This window comes from Rhinoderma darwinii, chromosome 5, assembly GCF_050947455.1.
Source record: "Rhinoderma darwinii isolate aRhiDar2 chromosome 5, aRhiDar2.hap1, whole genome shotgun sequence".
Taxonomy (NCBI): Eukaryota; Metazoa; Chordata; class Amphibia; order Anura; family Rhinodermatidae; genus Rhinoderma; species Rhinoderma darwinii.
The window spans coordinates 296,192,744-296,214,992 of NC_134691.1; the positions used below are offsets into that span (position 1 = coordinate 296,192,744).

The 22,249-nt window shown below is 41.3% G+C and overlaps 1 protein-coding gene across 2 annotated transcripts; it reads right to left on the reverse strand.

The window, feature by feature from the left end:
- Positions 1-215: 215 nt before the first annotated feature.
- On the reverse strand, positions 216-7,062 carry SP8 (Sp8 transcription factor). Of its 2 annotated transcripts, none has more exons than XM_075827318.1 (2): positions 6,708-7,062; positions 216-3,303 (listed from the first exon to the last, which is right to left on the reverse strand). In XM_075827318.1, exons 1-2 carry the CDS (start codon positions 6,726-6,728, stop codon positions 1,789-1,791), a joined length of 1,536 nt encoding a protein of 511 aa, XP_075683433.1. In that variant the 5' UTR covers positions 6,729-7,062; the 3' UTR covers positions 216-1,788. The 2 variants fall into 2 exon arrangements, with proteins under 2 accessions (XP_075683433.1, XP_075683434.1); XM_075827319.1 differs by lacking the exon at positions 6,708-7,062 and adding an exon at positions 6,412-6,698.
- Positions 7,063-22,249: the final 15,187 nt, after the last annotated feature.

Consider the following 22,249-nt stretch of genomic DNA (forward strand, 5'->3'; position numbering starts at 1 on the left):
ATGGCTTAAGGATTTAGACTAATAATAATAATAATAATAATAATAATAATAATATAAAAATAATACATTTCTAGTAGTAATAAAATAAAAATAACAGATGACTTCTATTACTACTACTACTTCGTCTAATAATATCAGTGATGTACAGTTATTTGACAAAAACAATACAATAAACATAAAAGCAATAGAATAATAAACACAATTTTGTTCCTTTTGCAGAGTTTATTAATACCATTATTTAAAATATTACAAATAAAACCAATTACATCTCATGCATTTATAATGCAATCTAAAACGTCTCAGTGAAAGGTTTTTTTTTTCCATTTCAATGTGAAATATTCAAATTATTTGAACATTACAACAAGGAGTACAGTCTGCAGTGGCTGCAAACTCTAGCTGTAGTGTCAGTCAGCACTTGTATGGACAAAGGTCTGGGGTGATAGTGATTGAAGCAAGAAATACACAGGCCAAAGACAGCTCAGGTTCACTCTGACACATTTATTTAATACATGAGTGTGTACCTCACCCACTGGTGAATAAAACCCAGGACAGTCAGTCCTCACTGACAGCTTATTCTCCATGGGTGAGATACAAGTTATACCTATCTAAAGTCATAGTCAAGCAAAACTAGCCCCTCAAAGTGCATCTTCAAGGAACAAAATAATTAGAATTCTATTAATAAAAAGACTGCAGTCACCTGCAACAAAGAAACTCGTCTGTACTCCTATATATATTTACTGTAATGAATATACAAGAAAAATACTATACAAACCGCCTGATGGCCACCTAAATGTCAGTGGAGCTGGCCCTAGACGGAACAATTCTCATCCAATTATTTTAGATTCATTTTATTTGCCATATGCAGGAGCGATTAGATCAATATTAACTAACCCCAATACACGATAACGATCAATTATCGGGTTTCGATTGATCTTACCTAATCGGTTTGGTACCATAATAATTACTAACGACCAAATCGTTACGTCTAAAGCCAGCTTAACCCGTGTCAGTGGATCCAGTGCTAAGGACTGTTTATATATAATATATTTAGGCTTTTTGCCTTTGGCCAGGAGGAAGTGTAAGGTGGGCAGTACATTGCCTATAGGGTGGTTTGGGTGCTAAAATAGATTTAAATAGACATAAACTGATATTAAAGGAAATTAAAACATTTTTAATTATCCATAAAATCTTCTGCCCATGGCTTTGCCCTATCATTAGACATGTTGACCCTTAACATTAACCATTATTTTTTTTTTTATTCAGAGTTGTAAAAAAAAAGGTTCACTGCAAACAGGTATGTGTCTATATGTATAAAGCCATAAACTACCATAGAGTCCAGTGAATATATTATCAGTATGATTACCTGTTGGCTGATAACTGATAACCCAATTACTATAGACAGCAGCTTGTACCAGTCTCTGGGTGTTAGGATTTTCCATAGGACACAGTGCATTATGCAAGACAGTATATATTGAGGCCAGTGCTGTCCATTGATCCTGATATAACTTCCAGGCTGTATTGCAAAAAAAGACCATACAGTCCAGTTCTGGCATTAAATTACTGGAGGGCATAGGGTTTGGGGCCCCTGATGCGCCCGTTATTGAGTCCTATAAGTGTATGGAGTTTGGGTTCCAGGTTTCTAAATTCCTTAGATAAACCAGTTGTATTGGAGTCATCGGGACTAGGTAGAGCTCCAGCTGTGGTCACTTGTATGTCCCTAAGTCACAGCACAGGGTGAGAATATGGGGGTGTATAGGGGGTATAACATTGCAAGAATTAGTCCATTGCTCACTCCAAGCCGTTCCTTTCCGTGCTGTGCAGCAGCTCCGGGGAGTGGCAGGGCGGACTGGCAGAGGGACTGTGTTCACTGTCGGTGTCGCTGCCTTTCTTGCCCCCACTGCCTGTTCCACCACTGCCAGTTCCTCCGCCTCCCCCCGCACTGTGCGTCTTCACGTGTTTGCTCAGGTGGTCGCTGCGCATGAAGCGTTTGTTGCACACAGGGCAGGCGAAGCGCTTCTCCCCGGTGTGGGTGCGCAGGTGGCGCTGCAGCTCGTCCGAGCGGGTAAACCTCTTGCCACAGAAGAGCCAGTTGCAGACAAATGGTCGCTCACCGGTGTGCCAACGCAGGTGCGCCTTCAAATGAGACGTTTTTCCGTAGACTTTGCCGCATCCCGGGATGTGACAGCTGTGCAGCCCCTTCCTCCGCAGACTCGCCCCTGCAGGGCCCAGCCGCTCTGCTTCTTGGCAGTTGGGGCAATCACAGGTGGCTCTTCCAGAGTAGCGCCGGGCAGAGGAGCGTGGGGAGCCTCCTAGTGGCCCGGTGGGAGCTAGCATGGAACTGGCAGAGAGCGGGGAGGAGGACGGGTCAGGGTAAGTCCCAGGGCCAAGCACTGGCTTAAATCCGTCCATCAAGTGCTGTCCGGCCGGGCTAAGAAGGTGACCTCCGGGGTTTCCCCCATTTCCCGCTCCTCCACTCCCCCCAGTACCGGCTCCTCCGCCTCCCCCAGTGGTAAAGTGTCCGAACCCAGCGGCCGTGTAGTCAGAGCCGTATCCACCTAGTGGGGAGTGCAGGGAGCTCTGCAGGGATCCCGGGTGTAGCGCTCCTCCGGCCCCGGGGCTCTGAACGTCTATCCAGCCGGCTCCTACTTCCCACCAGCTGGAGGCGCCACCGGCAGCTGCGGCACTCACGTCCCCTGTGTGAGAGGGCTTGAACCATGACTCGTAGGGGTGTGCCATCCCGACCCTGGGGTAGATGCTCTGCAGCCCGTCCACTGAGGCGTGCACCTTGGACAGGAAGACCGGCTGGTGGTGATGGGACGCGGCTGCCGCCGCTGCTGCTGCAGCCGCTTCCTGGGATCCTCCGCTGACTGGGAATACAGAGTACTCGTTAGCAAACGGGGAGGCGGCTGACACCGGACAGTTACCCCCTCCGCCGCCTCCACCACCACCTCCGGAGGAAGTCAAGGAGAATGCGCTGGAGCCCGGGGAGCCCCCACAGCTGAAAGAGTCTGACACTAAGGCAGCCGCAGCAGCAGCCGCAGCAGCTGCCGCCGCCGCTGCCGCTGCACTGGAGGAAGAAGAGCAACCTCTGGAGGAGCTGCTAACTCCGTAGCCGGAGAGGGAGCCGGAGCCCAGGGTGCAGCTACCGGAGGAGGAAGATGAGGAGCGCTTCCACGGGTGGAATCCTTTCCCGAACGAGCCAGAGCTGTCCGACAGGGAGGACGGGGACGGGCTGGGGCTGCCGATCTTGTTACAGGTGGCTGCGAGCATGGCAAGGGGCGTAGATCCCAAGCGCGTCTCTTCCTGCAGGAAAAAGAAGGAGACCGGGAAAAAACGTCAGTGAATGTGACATCAAACAACTGGAGCAAACTTTTACCTGCTCCTTGTATATGACACTATATAATAACACTGCTATCGCATACACCATTCATATAAAGTTATATCAGTACTACAGCCGGAATGTATATAACCCCGCATAATATAACTACTTCCTCATACACCAAGTTGTATCATTACTACAGGTGGATTGTATATAACACTGATAACGCATGCACCATACATACAAAGTTATAGCAGTACTACAGCTGGAATGTAACACTACCTCATATACCATATATACAAAGTTGTGTCATTAATACAGGTGGGTTGTATACAATACCGTGTAATATCACTACTTTCTCATACACAACACACCCAACGTTGTATCATTACTACAGATGTATTGTATATAGCACCATATATTAACACTGATGGCATATACACCAAACATACAAAGTTTTATCATTATTACTACATGTGTATTGTATATAAATCTATATAGTAACACAGCCGTTTCATAGATAGCATAGTCGAAGTTTCATCATCATTATTTGCACATAGTATATAGCAACAAACGAAATATAGGAGCTGCACCGTAGCATGCAATATGGGTGCTATCCTCAGGGGAGACTTGACGTGAGACCCCAACTGAGTACAACCACAATCCAAAAGGAGAGGCAGCACTCCAGTGTTATAAAAATCCAAAATTCATTCACCCATCACCCAACATACAGGCAACGTTTCACCTTCCCATTGAAGGCATTTTCAAGCTTGAAAATGCCTTCAAAGGGAAGGTGAAACGTTGCCTGTATGTTGGGTGAATACATTTTGGATTTTTATAACACTGGAGTGCTGACTTTTCTTTTGAATTGTACAGTAGTATATAGCAACGTATCTGCTCACACAAGGAACACATTTAAAGTTGTATCTTCGTGATTTGAATATTGAATGTTGTATTTGTATATTGTACATAACCAAATTGCACAACACAAACAGTTTTATCACGATTGATTGTACATTGTACATTTAGCACGCCGCTGCCTCCTACACAACACATGCAAACTTTTCATATTACTACCTGTATATTGTATATAACCTTGTGTAATAGCACAGCTGCTCATATACATCATATACAAAGTATTAGCATTTACTACAGAACATTGTAAATAGGGCCGTATAATAACGCTACTTCTTCATACACAAAGACATAAAAAGTTTTATCATCACTACATGTACTATAGAGTATATAACACCATATAACAATACTGTTGGCTCACATACATATAACACATACAAAGTTTTATCAAACCACTACCTGTGGCATATTGCACAGTATAATAGTTGTATCGCAGTCCCGTTATCACTACCTGCACAATGTAAAGCACTGTATATATCACAGTCCCATCATCACTTTACAGTATATAGCTCAGTATATATCACAACACCGTGGTCACTTGTACAGTGTATAGGGCTGTTGAAGAAAGATAGACAGATAGATAGATAGATAGATAGATAGATAGATAGATAGATAGATAGATAGATAGATAGATAGATAGATAGATAGATAGATAGATATGCAGAAGAGCCTTATTTGCTATTTGATTATTTTTGCATAACTCAGGAGGTTAACTGCAGTCGTATAGGAAACCACAGACAAACGGAGCCCTGGTTGTATATTATTTATACAGACAGATAATAAATACATACATAGATAAGAGATAGATAGGTAGATTTACAGATGGATATACAACTGATAGATAAATAGATAAATATGTGATAGATAGATAGATAGATAGATAGATAGATAGATAGATAGATAGATAGATAGATAGATAGATAGATAGATATGTAATAGATAATGTATATATAATTTACTAATTGATTCAGCACTCTTCCTAATTTTGTAGGAATACATAGTACATAGTATTTCTATGTATTTACTGCCATATGCATAATAAATATTTTTTACTAATTGTAGTTGTATAACCTCATTTTATATATATATATATATATATATATATATATATATATATATATATATATATATATGCGTGTGTGTGTGTGTGTGTGTGTGTGTGTGTGTAAAACATACTTCCTTTTAACATATATATATATGTGTGTTCATGTATATATATATAATATATTCTAATATAGTACCTCATGCTTATATATCACTTATTCTTTGTATATAATAAGCCCTTATCATTATATGAAAACAGACATATCGCTGTGAAAATATCTACCTGTATACTATTGCATATGGTATAAAATTATTATTATTATTATTATTATTATTATTAAAGTTTTGCCGGATATAAAATAATAAACTCTCCGCTTTTAAAATTCGATGTAATTTTCCTGGAAACTAACGATATCGATCGCTGAATTATAGGACTCACTTATGAACATTCAACTTAAAAGAGAGAGGTATGAAATAAAGTATTAAGAGAGTAATGTCCCCCCTGCTCACACACACACATGCTCACACACACACGGGACCCCGCGGCTCTCTGAGGAGCAGTGACCCCGGCGGCCGCTGTTCTCAACACTCCTCGCAACAGTTGTTTGTTTCTTTTAGAACTTTCGAACATCTGAACATTCCAAACAGGTGAGAAAAAAATAATAATAAGTGTAGTAACAACTGTAGTAATAATTGTAGTAACAACTGTAGTAATAATTGTAGTAATAATTGTAGTTACAACTGTAGTAATAATTGTAGTAATAATTGTAGTTACAACTGTAGTAATAATTGTAGTAGAAATTGTAGTTACAACTGTAGTAATAATTGTAGTAAAAATTGTAGTTACAACTGTAGTAATAATTGTAGTAAAAATTGTAGTTACAACTGTTGTAATAATTGTAGTAACAACTGTAGTAATAATTGAAGTAATAATTGTAGCAACAACTGTAGTAATAATTGTAGTTACAACTGTAGTAATAATTGTAGTTACAACTGTAGTAATAATTGTAGTAACAACTGTAGTAACTCACAAGCACTGCGCTAATAGAGAGGATATAAGAGATGAGAACCGGGCACAACTCGTGCAAACTCCAGCGCTAACGAGCTCCAGACGGAAGACACGGATCACGTACCTGTAGAGGAGAGGCTGAGGAGTGCTACTCGGGGCAGCCGCTGCCTGCAGTCATATACCGAGCCCGGACTATAGGTGCTGCTGCCACCACCGATGCTGCTGCTACTGCTGTGTAAGGAGCCTTGTCCTGCCTGGCAGTGACTCTGCCCCCTCTATGTCCCTTCCTCTTCTTTCACTCTCCACTCCCTCACACTATAGGAGTCAATAAAAGAATGACGCTGGCCCCTGCCCGGACGTGCGCTGTTATAACCCTGCACTGAGGCGGTAATAAAGACAAGCAGTAATGGCAGCACTCACCCCCAGCAGAGACGTGGCCATCCCAGCAGTGCCCTCCTCAGAGGATCCGTTTTATACGTAGATATCAGAGCTGGCTTTTTTTTTAGAGGTGTGCGATCCAGTGATCAGATCCGCCCATCCCCGCACTATTGTAGCTCCTCTCCGGCTTTGAAGTACCGCTGAGCCCCGACCAGCCAATCACAAGCGCCACAGTCTGGTTCAGGTCACCCAGACACCGAGCACATCTCCTACCACTCTTCCCTCTGCCGCCAGGGGGGGCTCTGGCTCATACAATGTCAGTCCCCCAGCGTCTTGCTGTCTCTACCCCCCGGCTGTATACAGGCAGCCTCTCCTCTGAGTGACAATTGGTATATTGTACAAGTTCACTGTGACTCTTCTCCTCATCACTTTTGCTTCTTCATCTTCTTCTTTCCGTTTTTCCCTTCTTGTTTCCACCCCCCTCCTGAGCTGCTGGTTGACTCAGTGGGACATGACTGGCTGGAGGGCTGGAGCTGACCTTGGCGTTGCATATATTGACTGCTCCCATTCCTGTGGATTCACTTACTGCTTTACGTTAATTTTATATTTAATCTACAGGACTTTTCATTTTATTTTTAAAGTCTTTTCCATAGCATCTATTGTGGAAATAACATCAGGGTGGAAATATCTCTGATATCTAAAAGGTTGAAATAATGACAATATAGAAAAGAAAGGCAGTGAAATCCACAGTACCAAAGCTGCAGAGGAACTACAAGTCCCTGCACATCAGAGAATTACCTATAGTACCCCTACAGCATCCGGAGAGCTACAGCCTGCCTAAGTATTATCTATCTATCTATCTATCTATCTATCTATCTATCTATCTATCTATCTATCTATCTATCTATCTATCTATCTATCTATCTATCTATCTGTCTGTCTGTCTGTCTGTCTGTCTGTCTGTCTGTCTGTCTATTCTCTCTCTCTCTCTCACTCTCTCTCTCATGTGTAAAACTTAGCACTTACATATAAGACCCTTCCATACTTTTGGTTTTGTGCAGATGATTAGTATATAGTGATAATAGTCTTGTTATTATTACTAGCTCCGGTGGGGTGGTATATGTACTGGACACATGACATGTATTGATCACACACTATTATCTGATGATCCCGGGCTGGGAAGTAAATGAATGAGCTGCTCTCTCTCCGGGAAGGTGACACGTAACATAAACGTCGTGTTTATCTCCCGGCTCCTGTGAATGATTTCAGCCTGTTGAGAAGGCGGCACAGCCCGGCCCAAAGGGAGGATCGGGCGGTACAAGGAGGGGACTGCGTTTAACAAATAAAAAAGAATTAACTTCATTGCTTTCCCCAGGTCCTGTAATGATATTCATTTTCAGGAGCTAATACACACTTGTTTAATGGGGGGCTTAACCCTTACACTGCCCCGGGGGCGGCATGTCTGTGCGAGGACACCATGACAGGCAACAGGCTAACCCTCAAAGTATGAATGGGTGATCCTATAAGATATCTATCTATCTATCTATCTATCTATCTATCTATCTATCTATCTATCTATCTATCTATCTATCTATCTATCTATCTATCTATCTATCTATCTATCTATCTATCTATCTATCTCATTCTCATCTATCTATCTATCTATCTATCTATCTATCTATCTATCTATCTATCTATCTATCTATCTATCTATCTATCTATCTATCTATCTATCTATCTATCTATCTATCTATCTATCTCATTCTCATCTATCTATCTATCTATCTATCTATCTATCTATCTATCTATCTATCTATCTATCTATCTATCTATCTATCTATCTATCTATCTATCTATCTATCTATCTATCTATCTATCTATCTATCATCTATCTTCTGTCATCAGCATTATAAATAATTTATATATATATATATATATATATAAATATATATATATATATATATATATATATATATATATATATATATATATATATACATACATACATATATGTTAAATTTTCTCAGTTACACTTTTATTTTATCATGTTTTATTTACTTTTTCTTTGTTTTGGTTTTTGCATGTCCTATTTTTTATTACATGATTCAGTTAGGATGGGATCTGATTTCCACATGGCACCCGATCATAATAAACCCTTTCTATATAGGATGCGAAATAGTATAGATCATGATTAATATCAGAAAAATAAAGAATAAAGATGAGTACTAGGTAATGGAAACGTATGGTATTCCGGATTGTGTGCTTGTAGTGATGTATAGGGGGATAGGGCTTGTGTCTGGCTGGCTGGGCACAGATCAGGGGGTGTTAGGAGACGCTCTGGCAGAACCTGTGACTTTTGCCAGCCCCCCTGCCCCTGCCTGTCCTGCCTGCTGATGACTCCCGCAGTAGCCGCCGCGTCATTTGAATTTCAGATGTAATAAGGCAGGAGGTTTTTAATCAGGGCCGCTGTATAGTTGTGTCATAGGAGCGGCAGTATTGACCACTGTCATCATTACACCACAGCACAAAGTTAATTAAAACGACCGCAGCTCCTTCATCATATCAGGTGTCTCGTCCTTTATTACAGTCCTGATGATGGATCGTGCGGCTGATTAATTTCTCTGTTTCTTCGATTTGGATAAACAGCTTTTAGGGGCTGATTTACATCCTGCAAACAACCTTCCGAGGAAGACACTTGTCACATGTCGTGATTATAGAGGGGAGGGTGGGAGCCTTGTCCTACATAACCCCCTCCCTGTACACTCGTCTCAAAACACAAACTGTCAATACACTGGGACATAGACTATAACCAAATAGTGTCTCTCTCTCCTTCTCTCTCTCTCTCTCTCTCTCTCTCTCTCTCTATCATCTATCTATCTATCTATCTATCTATCTATCTATCTATCTATCTATCTATCTATCTATCTATCTATCTATCTATCTATCTATCTATCTATCTATCTATCTATCTATCTCTCTCTCTCTCTGTCTGTCTGTCTGTCTGTCTGTCTGTCTGTCTGTCTATCTATCTATCTATCTATCTATCTATCTATCTATCTATCTATCTATCTATCTATCTATCTATCTATCTATCTATCTATCTTTATGTACTTTTAATGTCTATTTCAAATATAATTTAATGTTCAGCAGTTGTCATTATGTACTTTTGAACCATATTTTTAGTGACAACAAAATTTTCGGCAAATAATATAGGTTAGAATAATTATCTATTCCACTAAAGAAACATTCTACAGAATAGATATAAATATATGAGATAGAGAGATAAATAAATATGAAATAGATATGAGATAGATATAAAGATAAATATCAGATAGATAGATATAAAGATAAATATCAGATAGATAGATAGATAGATAGATAGATAGATAGATAGATAGATAGATAGATAGATAGATAGATAGATGTCGACATTCATTTATGAGTTTAGCAAGATTTGTGAGGTCGGTAGAAATAATAGAGAGAGCTGTAGATTCCTGGAGCCGGAGCCATAGACGCTGGATGTAGATGAGTGATGTGCAGTCCATGTGGATTATTATTACACATATACATAATCTATGTGTGCGCACTCAGTAAATTAACGATGTACATTTAGTGAGATTAAAGCCCCCGCTATTCACTTATAAGGCAACAAATCACCGGCATCACTGCAGTCAATGGAGAAATGAATAGTGAGGAGTCTGCTCCATGTATAGGGGCGTCTGTGTATTTACTGTACAGGTCTGTAGCTCTGCTGTATCAATATATGGGATTATTTATACCGTGTAGCACATCCTCCCTGTCCTGTAATGACTCCTCAGATTCAGTAGGGGAGGGGGGGGGGGGGTTGTAACCACTGTATGGAGGATAAATGCTGTCTGGGGATTATGGTTTATCAGAAGTAAAATCCAGGAGCTGCTCAGGATGATACAGACATGTTCTTATATCTAAACTAGCGGTGAAGCATGATAGACGTGCACATAGGTAGTACAGCTGAGTGATAGTATGCGAGTTGCAGCATCAGTCTCCTATTTTCTACCGGTCCTCAGTCTATAACTGTGACGTGAATACAGCATCAGTCTCCTATTTTCTACCGGTCCTCAGTCTATAACTGTGTCATGGATGCAGCATCAGTCTCCTATATTCTGCCAGTCCTCAGTCTATAACTGTGTCATGGATACATCATCAATCTCCTATATTCTACTAGTCCTCAGTCTATAACTGTGTCATGAATACATCATCAGTCTCCTATATTCTACTAGTCCTCAGTTTATAACTGTGTCATGGATGCAGCATCAGTATCCTATATTCTACCAGTCCTCAGTCTATAACTATGTCATGGATACAGCATCAGTCTCCTATGTTATGCCAGTCCTCAGTCTATAACTGTCATGGATACAGCATCAGTCTCCTATATTCTACCAGTCCTCAGTCTATAACTGTCATGGATGCAGCATCAGTCTCCCTCAGTCTTTAACTGTCATGGATACAGCATCAGTCTCCTATATTCTGCCAGTCCTCAGTCTATAACTGTGTCATGGATGCAGCATCAGTCTCCTATATTCTGCCAGTCCTTAGTCTATAACTGTATCATGGATGCAGCATCAGTCTCCTATATTCTGCCAGTCCTCAGTCTATAACTGTGTCATGGATACATCATCAGTCTCCTATATTCTGCCAGTCCTTAGTCTATAACTCTGTTATGGATACAGGGAGGCTGTAATACTAAAGCAGCAGCTCTCATAATGCAGCAGTTATGTATATGTGAACCTGCTAAATAAGTAGAACAAGTGGAAGACTGAGAATAAAAAGGGAGGAAACACGGAACAATTTATAAGGAAGTGTAGTACAAAACAAGTAACATCTAAATAATGTTGTACATATGTATCCATAATTTCTTTGTATTTTATACGGTCATATATTAACCCCTTAATACTGAAGGTATTTTAAACCTTAATGACCGAGCAATTTTGTAAGTTTTCCCTTCGTCGCATTCAAAGAGCTATAACTTTTCTATTTTTTCGTCGACATAGCTGTATAAGGACTTTTGTTTTCCGGGACAAATTGTATTTTATAATAGCACCATTTTGGGGTACATATAATTTATTGATTAACTCTTTAATAATTTTTTTAGTGGGGTACTGGAAAAAAAACTGAAATGTCACCATTTTTTTGCGTCATAATATTACGCCGTTTACCGTGTGGTATAAATAACATAATAGCTTTATTCAGCGGGTCATTACGATTGCGGTGATATCACATTTATATGGATTTTTTTATGTTTGCCTACTTTTACATAGTAAAAGCACATTTTTTTCAAAATTATTTGCTTTTGTGTCGCCACATTTAAAGAGCCATAACTTTTTTATTTTTTGACTAATGCAGCTGTTTAAGGGCTTTTTTATGAAATTATTTTGAAGGCAGGATGAACAGAAAATAGCAATTCAGGCGTTGTTTTTTATTATATTTTTTACCGCGTTCACCGTGCGAGTTAAATAAGTCGTTACGGACGCGCCAATACCAAATATGAGTAACTTTTAACTATTTTTCATCATAAAGTATTTTGTAAGGGGAAAAAGTGGGGGTTTTATTTTTTTTTACTTGGGACATTATTTTATTTATTTCAAACTTTATTTAACTTTTTTTAACTTTATTTTACTTTGGTATTGCAGCGTATTATTGCCGGTCAGTGTAAAACTGTCAGGCACCTGTTAGATCATGCCTCTGGCATGGTCTAACAGGCAATTACTAAAGGCAGACCTGGGGGCCTTTGTTAGGCCCCCAGGCTGCCATAGAACCTATCGGCACCCCGCGATGCACGCGGGGATGCCAGTAGGATGAGAGATGGAGCCCCCTCCCTCTAAAATCACTCAGATGCGGCGCTTGCTATTCAGCGCCGCATCTGAGGGGTTAAATATGATCGAACAACACGGGCTTCAGGAGATCCCCGCACGATGCGGGGAAAGTTCTTCTGAAGTGCCGACATGAAAAGGCGGCGCTTCAGAAGAACTACCCTGAACGGCCGACGTAAAAACACCATACACCGGTCGTTAAGGGGTTAATGGACCGCTTATCTGTAATATAATTATTTAACTCACATCTATCTATCTATCTATCTATCTATCTATCTATCTATCTATCTATCTATCTATCTATCTATCTATCTATCTATCTATCTATCTATCTATCTATCTATCTATCTATCTATCTATCTATCTATCTATCTAACCCACTAGGCCGCACCGCCGTAGCTTAGTAGCAGCTGGCCAAACAAAAGTCTACAAAAGTCTATTCAAAGTCCTAGCACAAGAGTACCTGGAGGGGTATGTGCACACACAAAATAAAAAACGTCTCAAAATACAGAGCTGTTTTCAGGGGAAAACAACTCCTGATTTTCAGAAGTTTTTTAATCAAAGTCGCATTTTTTGCAGTGTTTTTAATGGCCGTTTTTGGAGCTGTTTTTCTAAAGAGTCTATGAAAAACTGCTCCAAATACAACTGAAGAAGTGACATGCACTTCTTTGAAAAACGGTTGCTTAAAAAACGCCCCGTCTGAACAGAATGCTGTTTTCCAATTGAAATCAATGGGCAGATGTTTGGAGGCGTTCTGCTTCCGATTTCTCTGCCGTTTTTTGGCCATTTACAGCCCAAAAAATGGCTGAAAATAAGCAGTGTGAACATACCCTAAGGGCGGGTTCACACATAGCGGAATTTCACTTAAATTCCGCTGCGGACACTCCGCAGCGTTAATCCGCAGCGGAGCCGTTTCTCCATTGACTTTCACTTTAATTTAGCAGTGTTCGTTTACACGATGCGTACAATTCCGCTGCGGAGCATAGGCTGCGGAGCGGAATTTGGTGTCCGCAGCATGCTCTGTCTGTTGCGGAGCAGTGGCGGACTGGTTGCGGACTCATGGCGGAATTTCTCCATTGACTTCAATGGAGAGTCAAAATTCCGCAATGAAGTCCGCAGATCTTATGTGTGCTGCGGAGCGTATTGTTTTTACTACCATGACATTTCTTCATTCTGGCTGGACCTATGTATTTCTAGGTCTACAGCCAGACTGAGGAAGTCAATGGGGCTCCCGTAATGACGGGAGCGTTGCTAGGAGACGTCTGTAAATAGTCACTGTCCAGGGTGCTGAAAGAGTTAAGCGATCGGCAGTAACTGTTTCTGCACCCGGGACAGTGACTACCGATCTCAATATACATGTATCTGTAAAAAAAAATATAAGTTCATACTTACCGAGAACTCCCTGCGTCTGTCTACAGTCCGGCCTCCCAGGATGACGTTTCAGTGTAAGTGACGGCTGCAGCCAATCACAGGCCAAGCACAGGCTGCAGCGGTCACATGGACTGGAGCGTCATCCAGGGAGGTCGGGCCGGATGCCGAAAGAGGGACGCGTCACCAAGACAACGGGCGGTAAGTATGAATTTCTTTGACTTTCACTAGGGAAAGTGCTGTCCCTTCTCTCTATCCTGCACTGAATAGGGAGAAGAGAAGCACTTTTCCTGCAGTCCGCAGCGGCCAGTCCGCATCAATTTTCTGCACATTTTGTGCAGATCCGCTGCAGAATCTGCAACGCAGATTCTGTGCGGCATTGATGCGGACAGTTGCGGAGGAATTCCGCCATGTGTGGTCATGCCCTAAGAGTCCAGTCAGTAGCAGTGGCTTAGGCACAGATGGAACTTGAAGGTAGGATGACGCCAAACGTGGCAGACGATACCAGATGTGGCAGATGACACAACATGACTCCAGCACTTGAAGCGGCTCAGGAACAAACACAGCACGGGATACGGGATACAGGTAGCAGGGCACGGGAACACTGGGAACATTATACGAGTAAGAGACCATTTGCTAAGACTAAGGCCCCATGCACACGAACGTAAAAACAGCCGTAATTACGGCCCATAGACTTCTATTGGCCACGGGTACCTTCCTGTTTGATTACGGGAAGGTGCCCGTGCCGTTGAAAAATATGGAACATGTCCTATTTCAGGCCGTAAGACTTTGGGGCTCCCGTAATTACAGGTGGCTGCATGTGTGCACCCGTCATTACGGGAGAGTTGCTAGGCGACATCAGGGGATAGTCACTGTCAAGGGTGTTGAAAGAGTTAACTGATTGACCCGGGACAGTGACTACCGCTGGAGTTAATAATATTAAAAGTTAACTTACCTGCTTCTTCCTCTAGTCCGGCCTCCCGGGATGACGTTTCATCCCATGTGACCGCTGCAGCCAATCACAGGCCAATCACAGGCTGCAGCAGTCACATGGACTGCTGGTCATCCAGGGAGGTCGGACTGGCTGTCAAAAGAGGGACGCGTCACCAAGACAACGGCCGGGGTACGTACAAACTTCTTTTACTTACAATTGCTGCGTTCCACTGCAGAAACTCTGCTCGAAATGGCTGCCCCTTCTCTCTATTCACCACTGATAGAGATAAGGGGCTGCCGATTAGTGCAATGCAATTTTGCAAAGAAAACGGGTCCGTAAATACGGGTGGAATACTGGTGACAATGGGCCCGTATTTACACCAGTATTTATGGGAGGAAAAAAATAAGTTTGTGTGCATGAGGCCTAACACGGGAATACACAACAACGCTCAGGCAAGGAGTGAAAGGGCAGAGCCATTTTTTATAGTTCGGGATGATCTGGGGGTGATTTTGTAATTATATTCATGTGCGCGCGCACCCTAGAGACCACTGCAGAGCTGGGCGGATGCTATCTATCTATCTATCTATCTATCTATCTATCTATCTATCTATCTATCTATCTATCTATCTATCTATCTATCTATCATCTATCTATCTATCTATCTATCTATCTATCTATCTATCTATCTATCTATCTATCTATCTATCTATCTATCTATCTATCTATCTATCTATCTATCTATCTATCTATCTATCTATCTATCTATCTATCTATCTATCTATCTATCTCTTTCTCTCTATCTATCTCTTTCTCTCTATCTATCTATCTATCTATCTATCTATCTATCTATCTATCTATCTATCTATCTATCTATCTATCTATCTATCTATCTATCTATCTATCTATCTATCTATCTATCTATCTATCTCTATCTATCTATCTATTATATATCTTATATATACATAATAATGTATTAATTCTTTCATATCTATGATGTCTTTGCATTTTCCCACATATTTCTTAGTGAATTTTTAGTGCGGGATGGTAACCATCTTACATGCCATTTCACTTATAGAGTCTATCAGACAAGAGCACATATAATAATAATAGTAATAATAATAATAATAATAATAATAATAATAATAATAATATTACGGAGCAGGAGGGGGGGTTGGGTGTTCAGAGAGAAAACCTCCTCTGCTTTATATACCAGTAGTAATTACCTGCCAGAGCAATTAGCTGACTATCAGGAAGAAATTAGATCGCTCAATGTAGCATAAATAATGCAAATAATTTGGTAAGGACTCGGCCAGAACATGCAGCCGGCTCCAGGCTGATATTACACAATGATGTCTGGGCACAGGTAGGGGGAGAAGACCATGGCTATGAGGCTCTGGCTGCCAGTCAGCTCCAGCACTACTTACATATGTGGAGTGAGAGTCAGACCTCCAGCTCCTCCAGATCACAGTCATTAAAACACAGACTCTTGAATGGCTGCCGCTAGTTTCCACAGGATTTTTACAATGCAGCTTTATGTCCCATTTGGCAGGATCAGGAGCTGGAGTAATGTTCTGGCTGCAGGACTCCTATCATCTGTTGAGCATATTTTGCCTCTGTATTAATATTCCTATGTGAGGCTGTTATAGGGGAATGTGAGCCTGCTGGAGCTGTGCAGCTGTTCTATCTATGCTGGTTGCATTCATATGTCCAATAACTCTTTACCAATGTATCACAATTATTCTTTTCACTGCACAACAGCAGTAGAACTCTCCATCTCTCTTCATTATTACAATGTCTCATATTCCTTCATTCCCAAATGCGATCAGGGTAATATTGTCCCACGAGAAGACTAGAGGATTCTTAAGTGGGCTCAGGTTCTGACACAATAAGGGTCCTGGCCACATAAGCTTCAGCAAAGTACAAATGATACGAAAATATTTTATAAGTACCTACACATAATATTTCTGATATACACAATGAAAGTTTAAGTAGAGATCATGTCATTATTATGCCCCTGCTGGGCACAGTTTACCTCCTTCCAATGGACTCCAATCATTTACATGCCTCTCCTCCCTACTTAACATCTACCCCCTACTTGACACAAGTTAGAAATCTGTCCTCAATTGACAACGAGTATCTTTCTACCCCCCCCCAACCAGACATAGGTCACTTACATATTAACTATTAGTGTTGGTAGATACTAGGCAAGTGCCTACTTGCACTCTTCATTGGTCACCAAGTACCTACTTACCCTCTTCGTTGGTACCAGATACCTACCTAACTTTCCCGCAGTACACAGGCAATCTACCACAGTACCTTCCACTGCATCCCCCCTTCACTGGTCACCAAGTACCTACTTACCCTCTTCGTTGGCACCAGATACCTACCCAACTTTCCCACAGTACACAGGCAATCTACTACAGTACCTTCCACTGCATCCCCCCCTTCACTGGTCACCAAGTACCTACTTACCCTCTTCGTTGGCACCAGATACCTACCCAACTTTCCCACAGTACACAGGCAGTCTACTACAGTACCTTCCACTGCATCCCCCCCTTCACTGGTCACCAAGTACCTACTTACCCTCTTCATTGGCACCAGATACCTACCCAACTTTCCCACAGTACGCAGGCAATCTACTACAGTACCTTCCACTGCATCCCATCCTTCACTGGTCACCAAGTACCTACTTACCCTCTGCTTTGGCACCAGATACCTACCCAACTTTTCCACAGTTGACAGGAAATCTACTACAGTACCTTCCACTGCATCCACCCACTACACACCAGGGACATACTTACCCTCTTTTCTGGAAATTGGTAATCTGTTCTCCTTATTGAATACTAGGAAGCTAACTACCAGGTCGGGGAATTATTCATATTGTAGTCAAAGTATCTCAGTATTGAAAGTTCACTTTAAATTTGTATACCTTTCGTTTTTACGCATGAACATTCAATTTGTTTGACAATAAAACATGTATTTTCTTCTTGATCTATGATCGATTTGCTCATTTATATAGTGAAAGAAAAATGATCATTCAGTTTTTTAGCAAAATTGATCAACACACAAGTTATAAGATTTCACTGCCTTATTTCTTTGCTCAACATATTCAAAGGCAACTTCTCAGCAGTGGTCTAAGTCAACCAACACACAAAGACAGAATAAATAGTTAACACAGGCCACACTTGTGGATTATGTCCTATGTCAAAGAAACCTATTAGTGTGGTTGAAAAATGAATATACCGACCAATTAAATTCATCTTCAGCTGCATCCATCAAAATGACATCAATACTTATCATGGGTTAAATAAAAGCATTATAGGACATTGCTATTACTTTATGGGTCAGATATCCATGCTTGAACAATGATCATGATCAGTATTTATCTGTTTTTAGTTAAAGGGAATTCAGAGACATGTTAGGAGATAACATTGATGGGGTCCATGAGTTGGGACCCCCACTCATTTCCAGAACAAAGGGGCTGCAGGGCTTTGTTACGCACCCTTTTGGTACTGGTTGGAAATTTACGTTACTCAGAATCTTTGACACAGCAATTCGAAAGGGTTGTTGGTTTCAATGACCAGGCAAATGACTTTTACTAAGGTTTACTGAGCACCACAGCCCCTTTATTCTGGGAATTGTTGCAGGTCCCAGCTCATGGGCCCCACCCCCGACGGTCTCAATGATATGGAACACTGCTTCACTAGATTATATATATATATATATATATATATATATATATATATATATATATAAAATAGGATTATCTATTGTCAATCAGGGTTTCTGTCGAGCCAATTTTTCTGCCGTACAAAATAATGGAACTCGCAACGGAAATCGTGGTGGACACCATAAAGTCAACAGGGTCCATCAAATTACTCTGCATCCATTTGAAAATGTATCCAGCATAGCTGTAATGACTCTTTTATACACAGAAGCCAAGACGCTAGTGTGAACAGCGGCTAATACTTACACAAATATATTATAGCGCATAATGCATACTTATATTATAGAGAAATATGAAAACAATACACCTAACATAGACATGATTCGAAACAAATGTCCATGAGTTTGAAGCTCCATATAGTTAATTCTCCCACTGACATTACTATTAAGTTGATGCACAGGAATCATGGACTATAATGCTCCCATGGAAATAATACCAAATGACTAAGGCAAGTGTGAAGATGAAGAGATATAGATGGTTGTTTGATAATCTCCTAAGGCTGCTTTATATTTTTCACTGTATAGCTTAAAACTGTATTATCCTTTTACAGTGGAATGATCTGAATAGACTGCCCCGGGTATAATTCCCAAATTTGCTTCTGGCTTGCCATTAAGTCGAATGCAGAGAATTACTGCAGACCTATTGATATCTAATAGATCTCGTGTATTAAACAATTCAGCCATGTGTGCACATATAGTGCCTTGGAACACCAAATTTAGTTTATGTCACCTCTAATACATGGACAATTCAAACAATACGAAACACATATGAAAATGTTATTATATTGTTTAACAACTTAAACTGCAGTACAAACATATTTAAGTTGAAGACTGAGCCTGAATTTATCTAATTATACTAATCTGTTAATAGTTCATCTTTTATTACCATGGTTACCAAATGTACACACTTTTAGGTCATTGTTTTTCTGTCTCTGAGGGCCAAAGAATAGTTTTGGGTTATGTTCACATAGCAACAAAAATGTCATTCTTCTTCCTTGCGTGCTGTCAAACCTCTCCTGCGCTGGAGCGCAGCTTTATGTCTGACAAGTTCCTTAGTGTCACTCAAGTTTGTTCACGTTACGCTATGCTACTCTGCATCACCGCTCATGAGCCTTCAGACAAGATCCGACTACGCAAGCCGGGGACTGGCATCCAGTTTTTCTTTTGAGCTTATAGTCTACTAATTTGTTTTCCCCTCACTAATTTCTCCCCTCTCCAATCTATCCTGAATGCAGCAGCCAGGCTCATCTTTCTGACCAACCAATCCACCAACGCCTCTACCCTGTGCCAGTCACAGCACTGGTTGCCCATCCCCTTCAGAATTAAATTCAAACTTATTACTCTCACCCACAAAGCTCTCCACAGTGCTGCACCTCCTTACATCTCCTCCCTCATCTCTGTCTACCACCATACTCGGGCTCTACATTCTGCCAATGACCTTGATTAACATCCTCCATAATCCGAACCTCCCACTCTGTCTCTGTGACTTTTCCCGTGCTGCACAAGTTCTCTGGCATGTGCTACTCCGGACAATCAGATTAATTCCCAAAATCCACAGTTTTAGACATGCCCTGAAAACACATCTTATTATACAGGCCTATAACATTCCCCAATCTGACTCCTTCCTTGGCCCCACTATTACATTAGTCATCAGTACCTGACCCCTTCATTCAGCAGGATCCCCCACACTCCTTGCACCCTAATGCACTTCATGTCTGTCATACACAGGTACTGGCCGGTGACTGGATCATGCAGCTTTATGTGTTCTACACAATATGTATGAAAGATGGCTGGACCATTGTACTGAAAAAGCACTTTTTTAGATTTTGTGTGTCCCTTATTTCCTCATAGATTGTAAGCTCTTGCGAGCAGGGTCCGCACTTCTCTGATTTGTGTGATTTGTTTGTTATTTTTGTCACCATGTAGTTTCTCATATTGTCTGTACTTGTTCCCTCTGAATTGTAAAGTGCTGTGGACTATGTTGGCGCTATATAAATAAAGATTATTATATTATTATTAGTCTAGTATGGAGCGTTACAGTAAGTAGTAGCAACATATTCCATAGGCAATCACATATAGCGACGGCTGAAATATAACCATGACAAATAAGATATCCAGATGTGATCACAAATAACAAGTTGGGAAGATTCAAGGCTGCTGCTTAAAGACATTTTGTCACGTTGAAAATGCAGTCCAATCTGCAGGCAGCAGGTTATAGGGCAGGAGCAGCTGGGCAGATTAATATATAGCTATGTGGGAAAATATTTAGCATAATTTATAATTTATTACTTCACCTGTAAAACCAGCAGCCAATAACCGCTTTGCAAAAGCACACCAATTCGCTGTTAAACGCAGGTGGTACGCTCATGTGAATCCAGCCTATCAATAATTGATCACTGTGAAGGCACGAAAAGATCAAGAATGAAAGATCAATTATCAGGGATCTTCATTTATTGCGCTGCTGTATAACTCGGTAAATATAAACACTTCTTGCAGTGACATCGTTCTGGTGTATAAACAGGTCTTTTGAATAGTAAGTCAAATTTTCAGTTACCCAAGTTTATGAGCAGTGCAAATAAGGTTTGGATACTTTATAGTGCCCTTCGCCATTGTCATCTTCTCACATGTATCTATGACATATCAAAATCCTTTTGGTTAAAAAATGAACACTAGTTAACTTGTCCTACCTGTCATTCCATGCCAGCTGGGCACCATCTACATCAGGGGTCTCTACACGCGGTCCGCGGGCCGCATGTGGCCCCTGAGGCTGTCATCTGCGGCCCGCGGGACACATAGCTGCTTGTATAGGCTCTGCTCCGGGACTCAGTGGAATCCCCTGACATCACTGTCCACTTAAGGACAGCGATGTCTAGGGCTTCCCCAGAGCCGGAGTCCCGGGCAGAGCGCTAGTATAGGCTCTGCTCCGGGACTCTGGTGAAGCCTCTGACTTCACTGGCCATATATGGACAGCGATGTCAGGGGCTTCCCCAGAGTCGGAGTCCCAGAGCAGAGCGCTAGTAGCGCTCTGCCTGGGAATCCAGCTCTGGGGTTGCCCCTGACATCCCTGTCCATATATGGACAGGGTTGTCAGGAGTAGAGCTGGAATCCCAGGCATGGGTGCTAGAAGCGGCTCTCCTCCAGGACTCCAGCTCTGGACAAGCCCCTGACATCACTGTCCATATATGAGAATACTAGCAGGTAGTATAAAGACCTCAGCTAAAAAAGACCATGATCTAATAGATGAACAAAAGAATAACAACTGCACATTGTAAAATGCATAAAGATATGAATGGAATATTTTGTTCATTTAAACATCTGTAAGACTGAATGTATTACGCCATATGGTGTGTTATTCCCCCCACCCACTTGTACAATTTAAAATGTGAAATACAACTGCTTTACACCGGGCTTTCCTGTTTGTTTTTCCGCTACAAGTGAAAGCACTTTGCACGTGCAAACAGTGTTCCAGGCCTGATGAACGCACCGATCTGGTCCAGAATCACGGTGTCGTTCCAATAAAGATCACCTTTGCGAAAAATACCTCAAGGAACCTTTTTTTCCTCCAAAGCCTAGCGCCGATACTGCACATTGTACTGCATCTTTTACCCATCTCTTCATTACATATTTGTTCCGTTCAAGGAGGAGTCATCCTCCTAGGGACCGCAGTGGGTGGCAGCCGGCAAAGATATTGATCATTCCACAAAAGT

What these genes read in the sequence shown, in the direction of transcription:
- SP8 (XM_075827318.1), bottom strand. Translation starts at nt 6,728, where the DNA reads ATGGCCACGTCTCTGCTGGGG. An exon ending in TGGCCACGTCTCTGCTGGGG is followed by an intron (nt 3,304 to 6,707) that starts GTGAGTGCTGCC and finishes TTTTTCCTGCAG; the next exon opens with GAAGAGACGCGCTTGGGATC.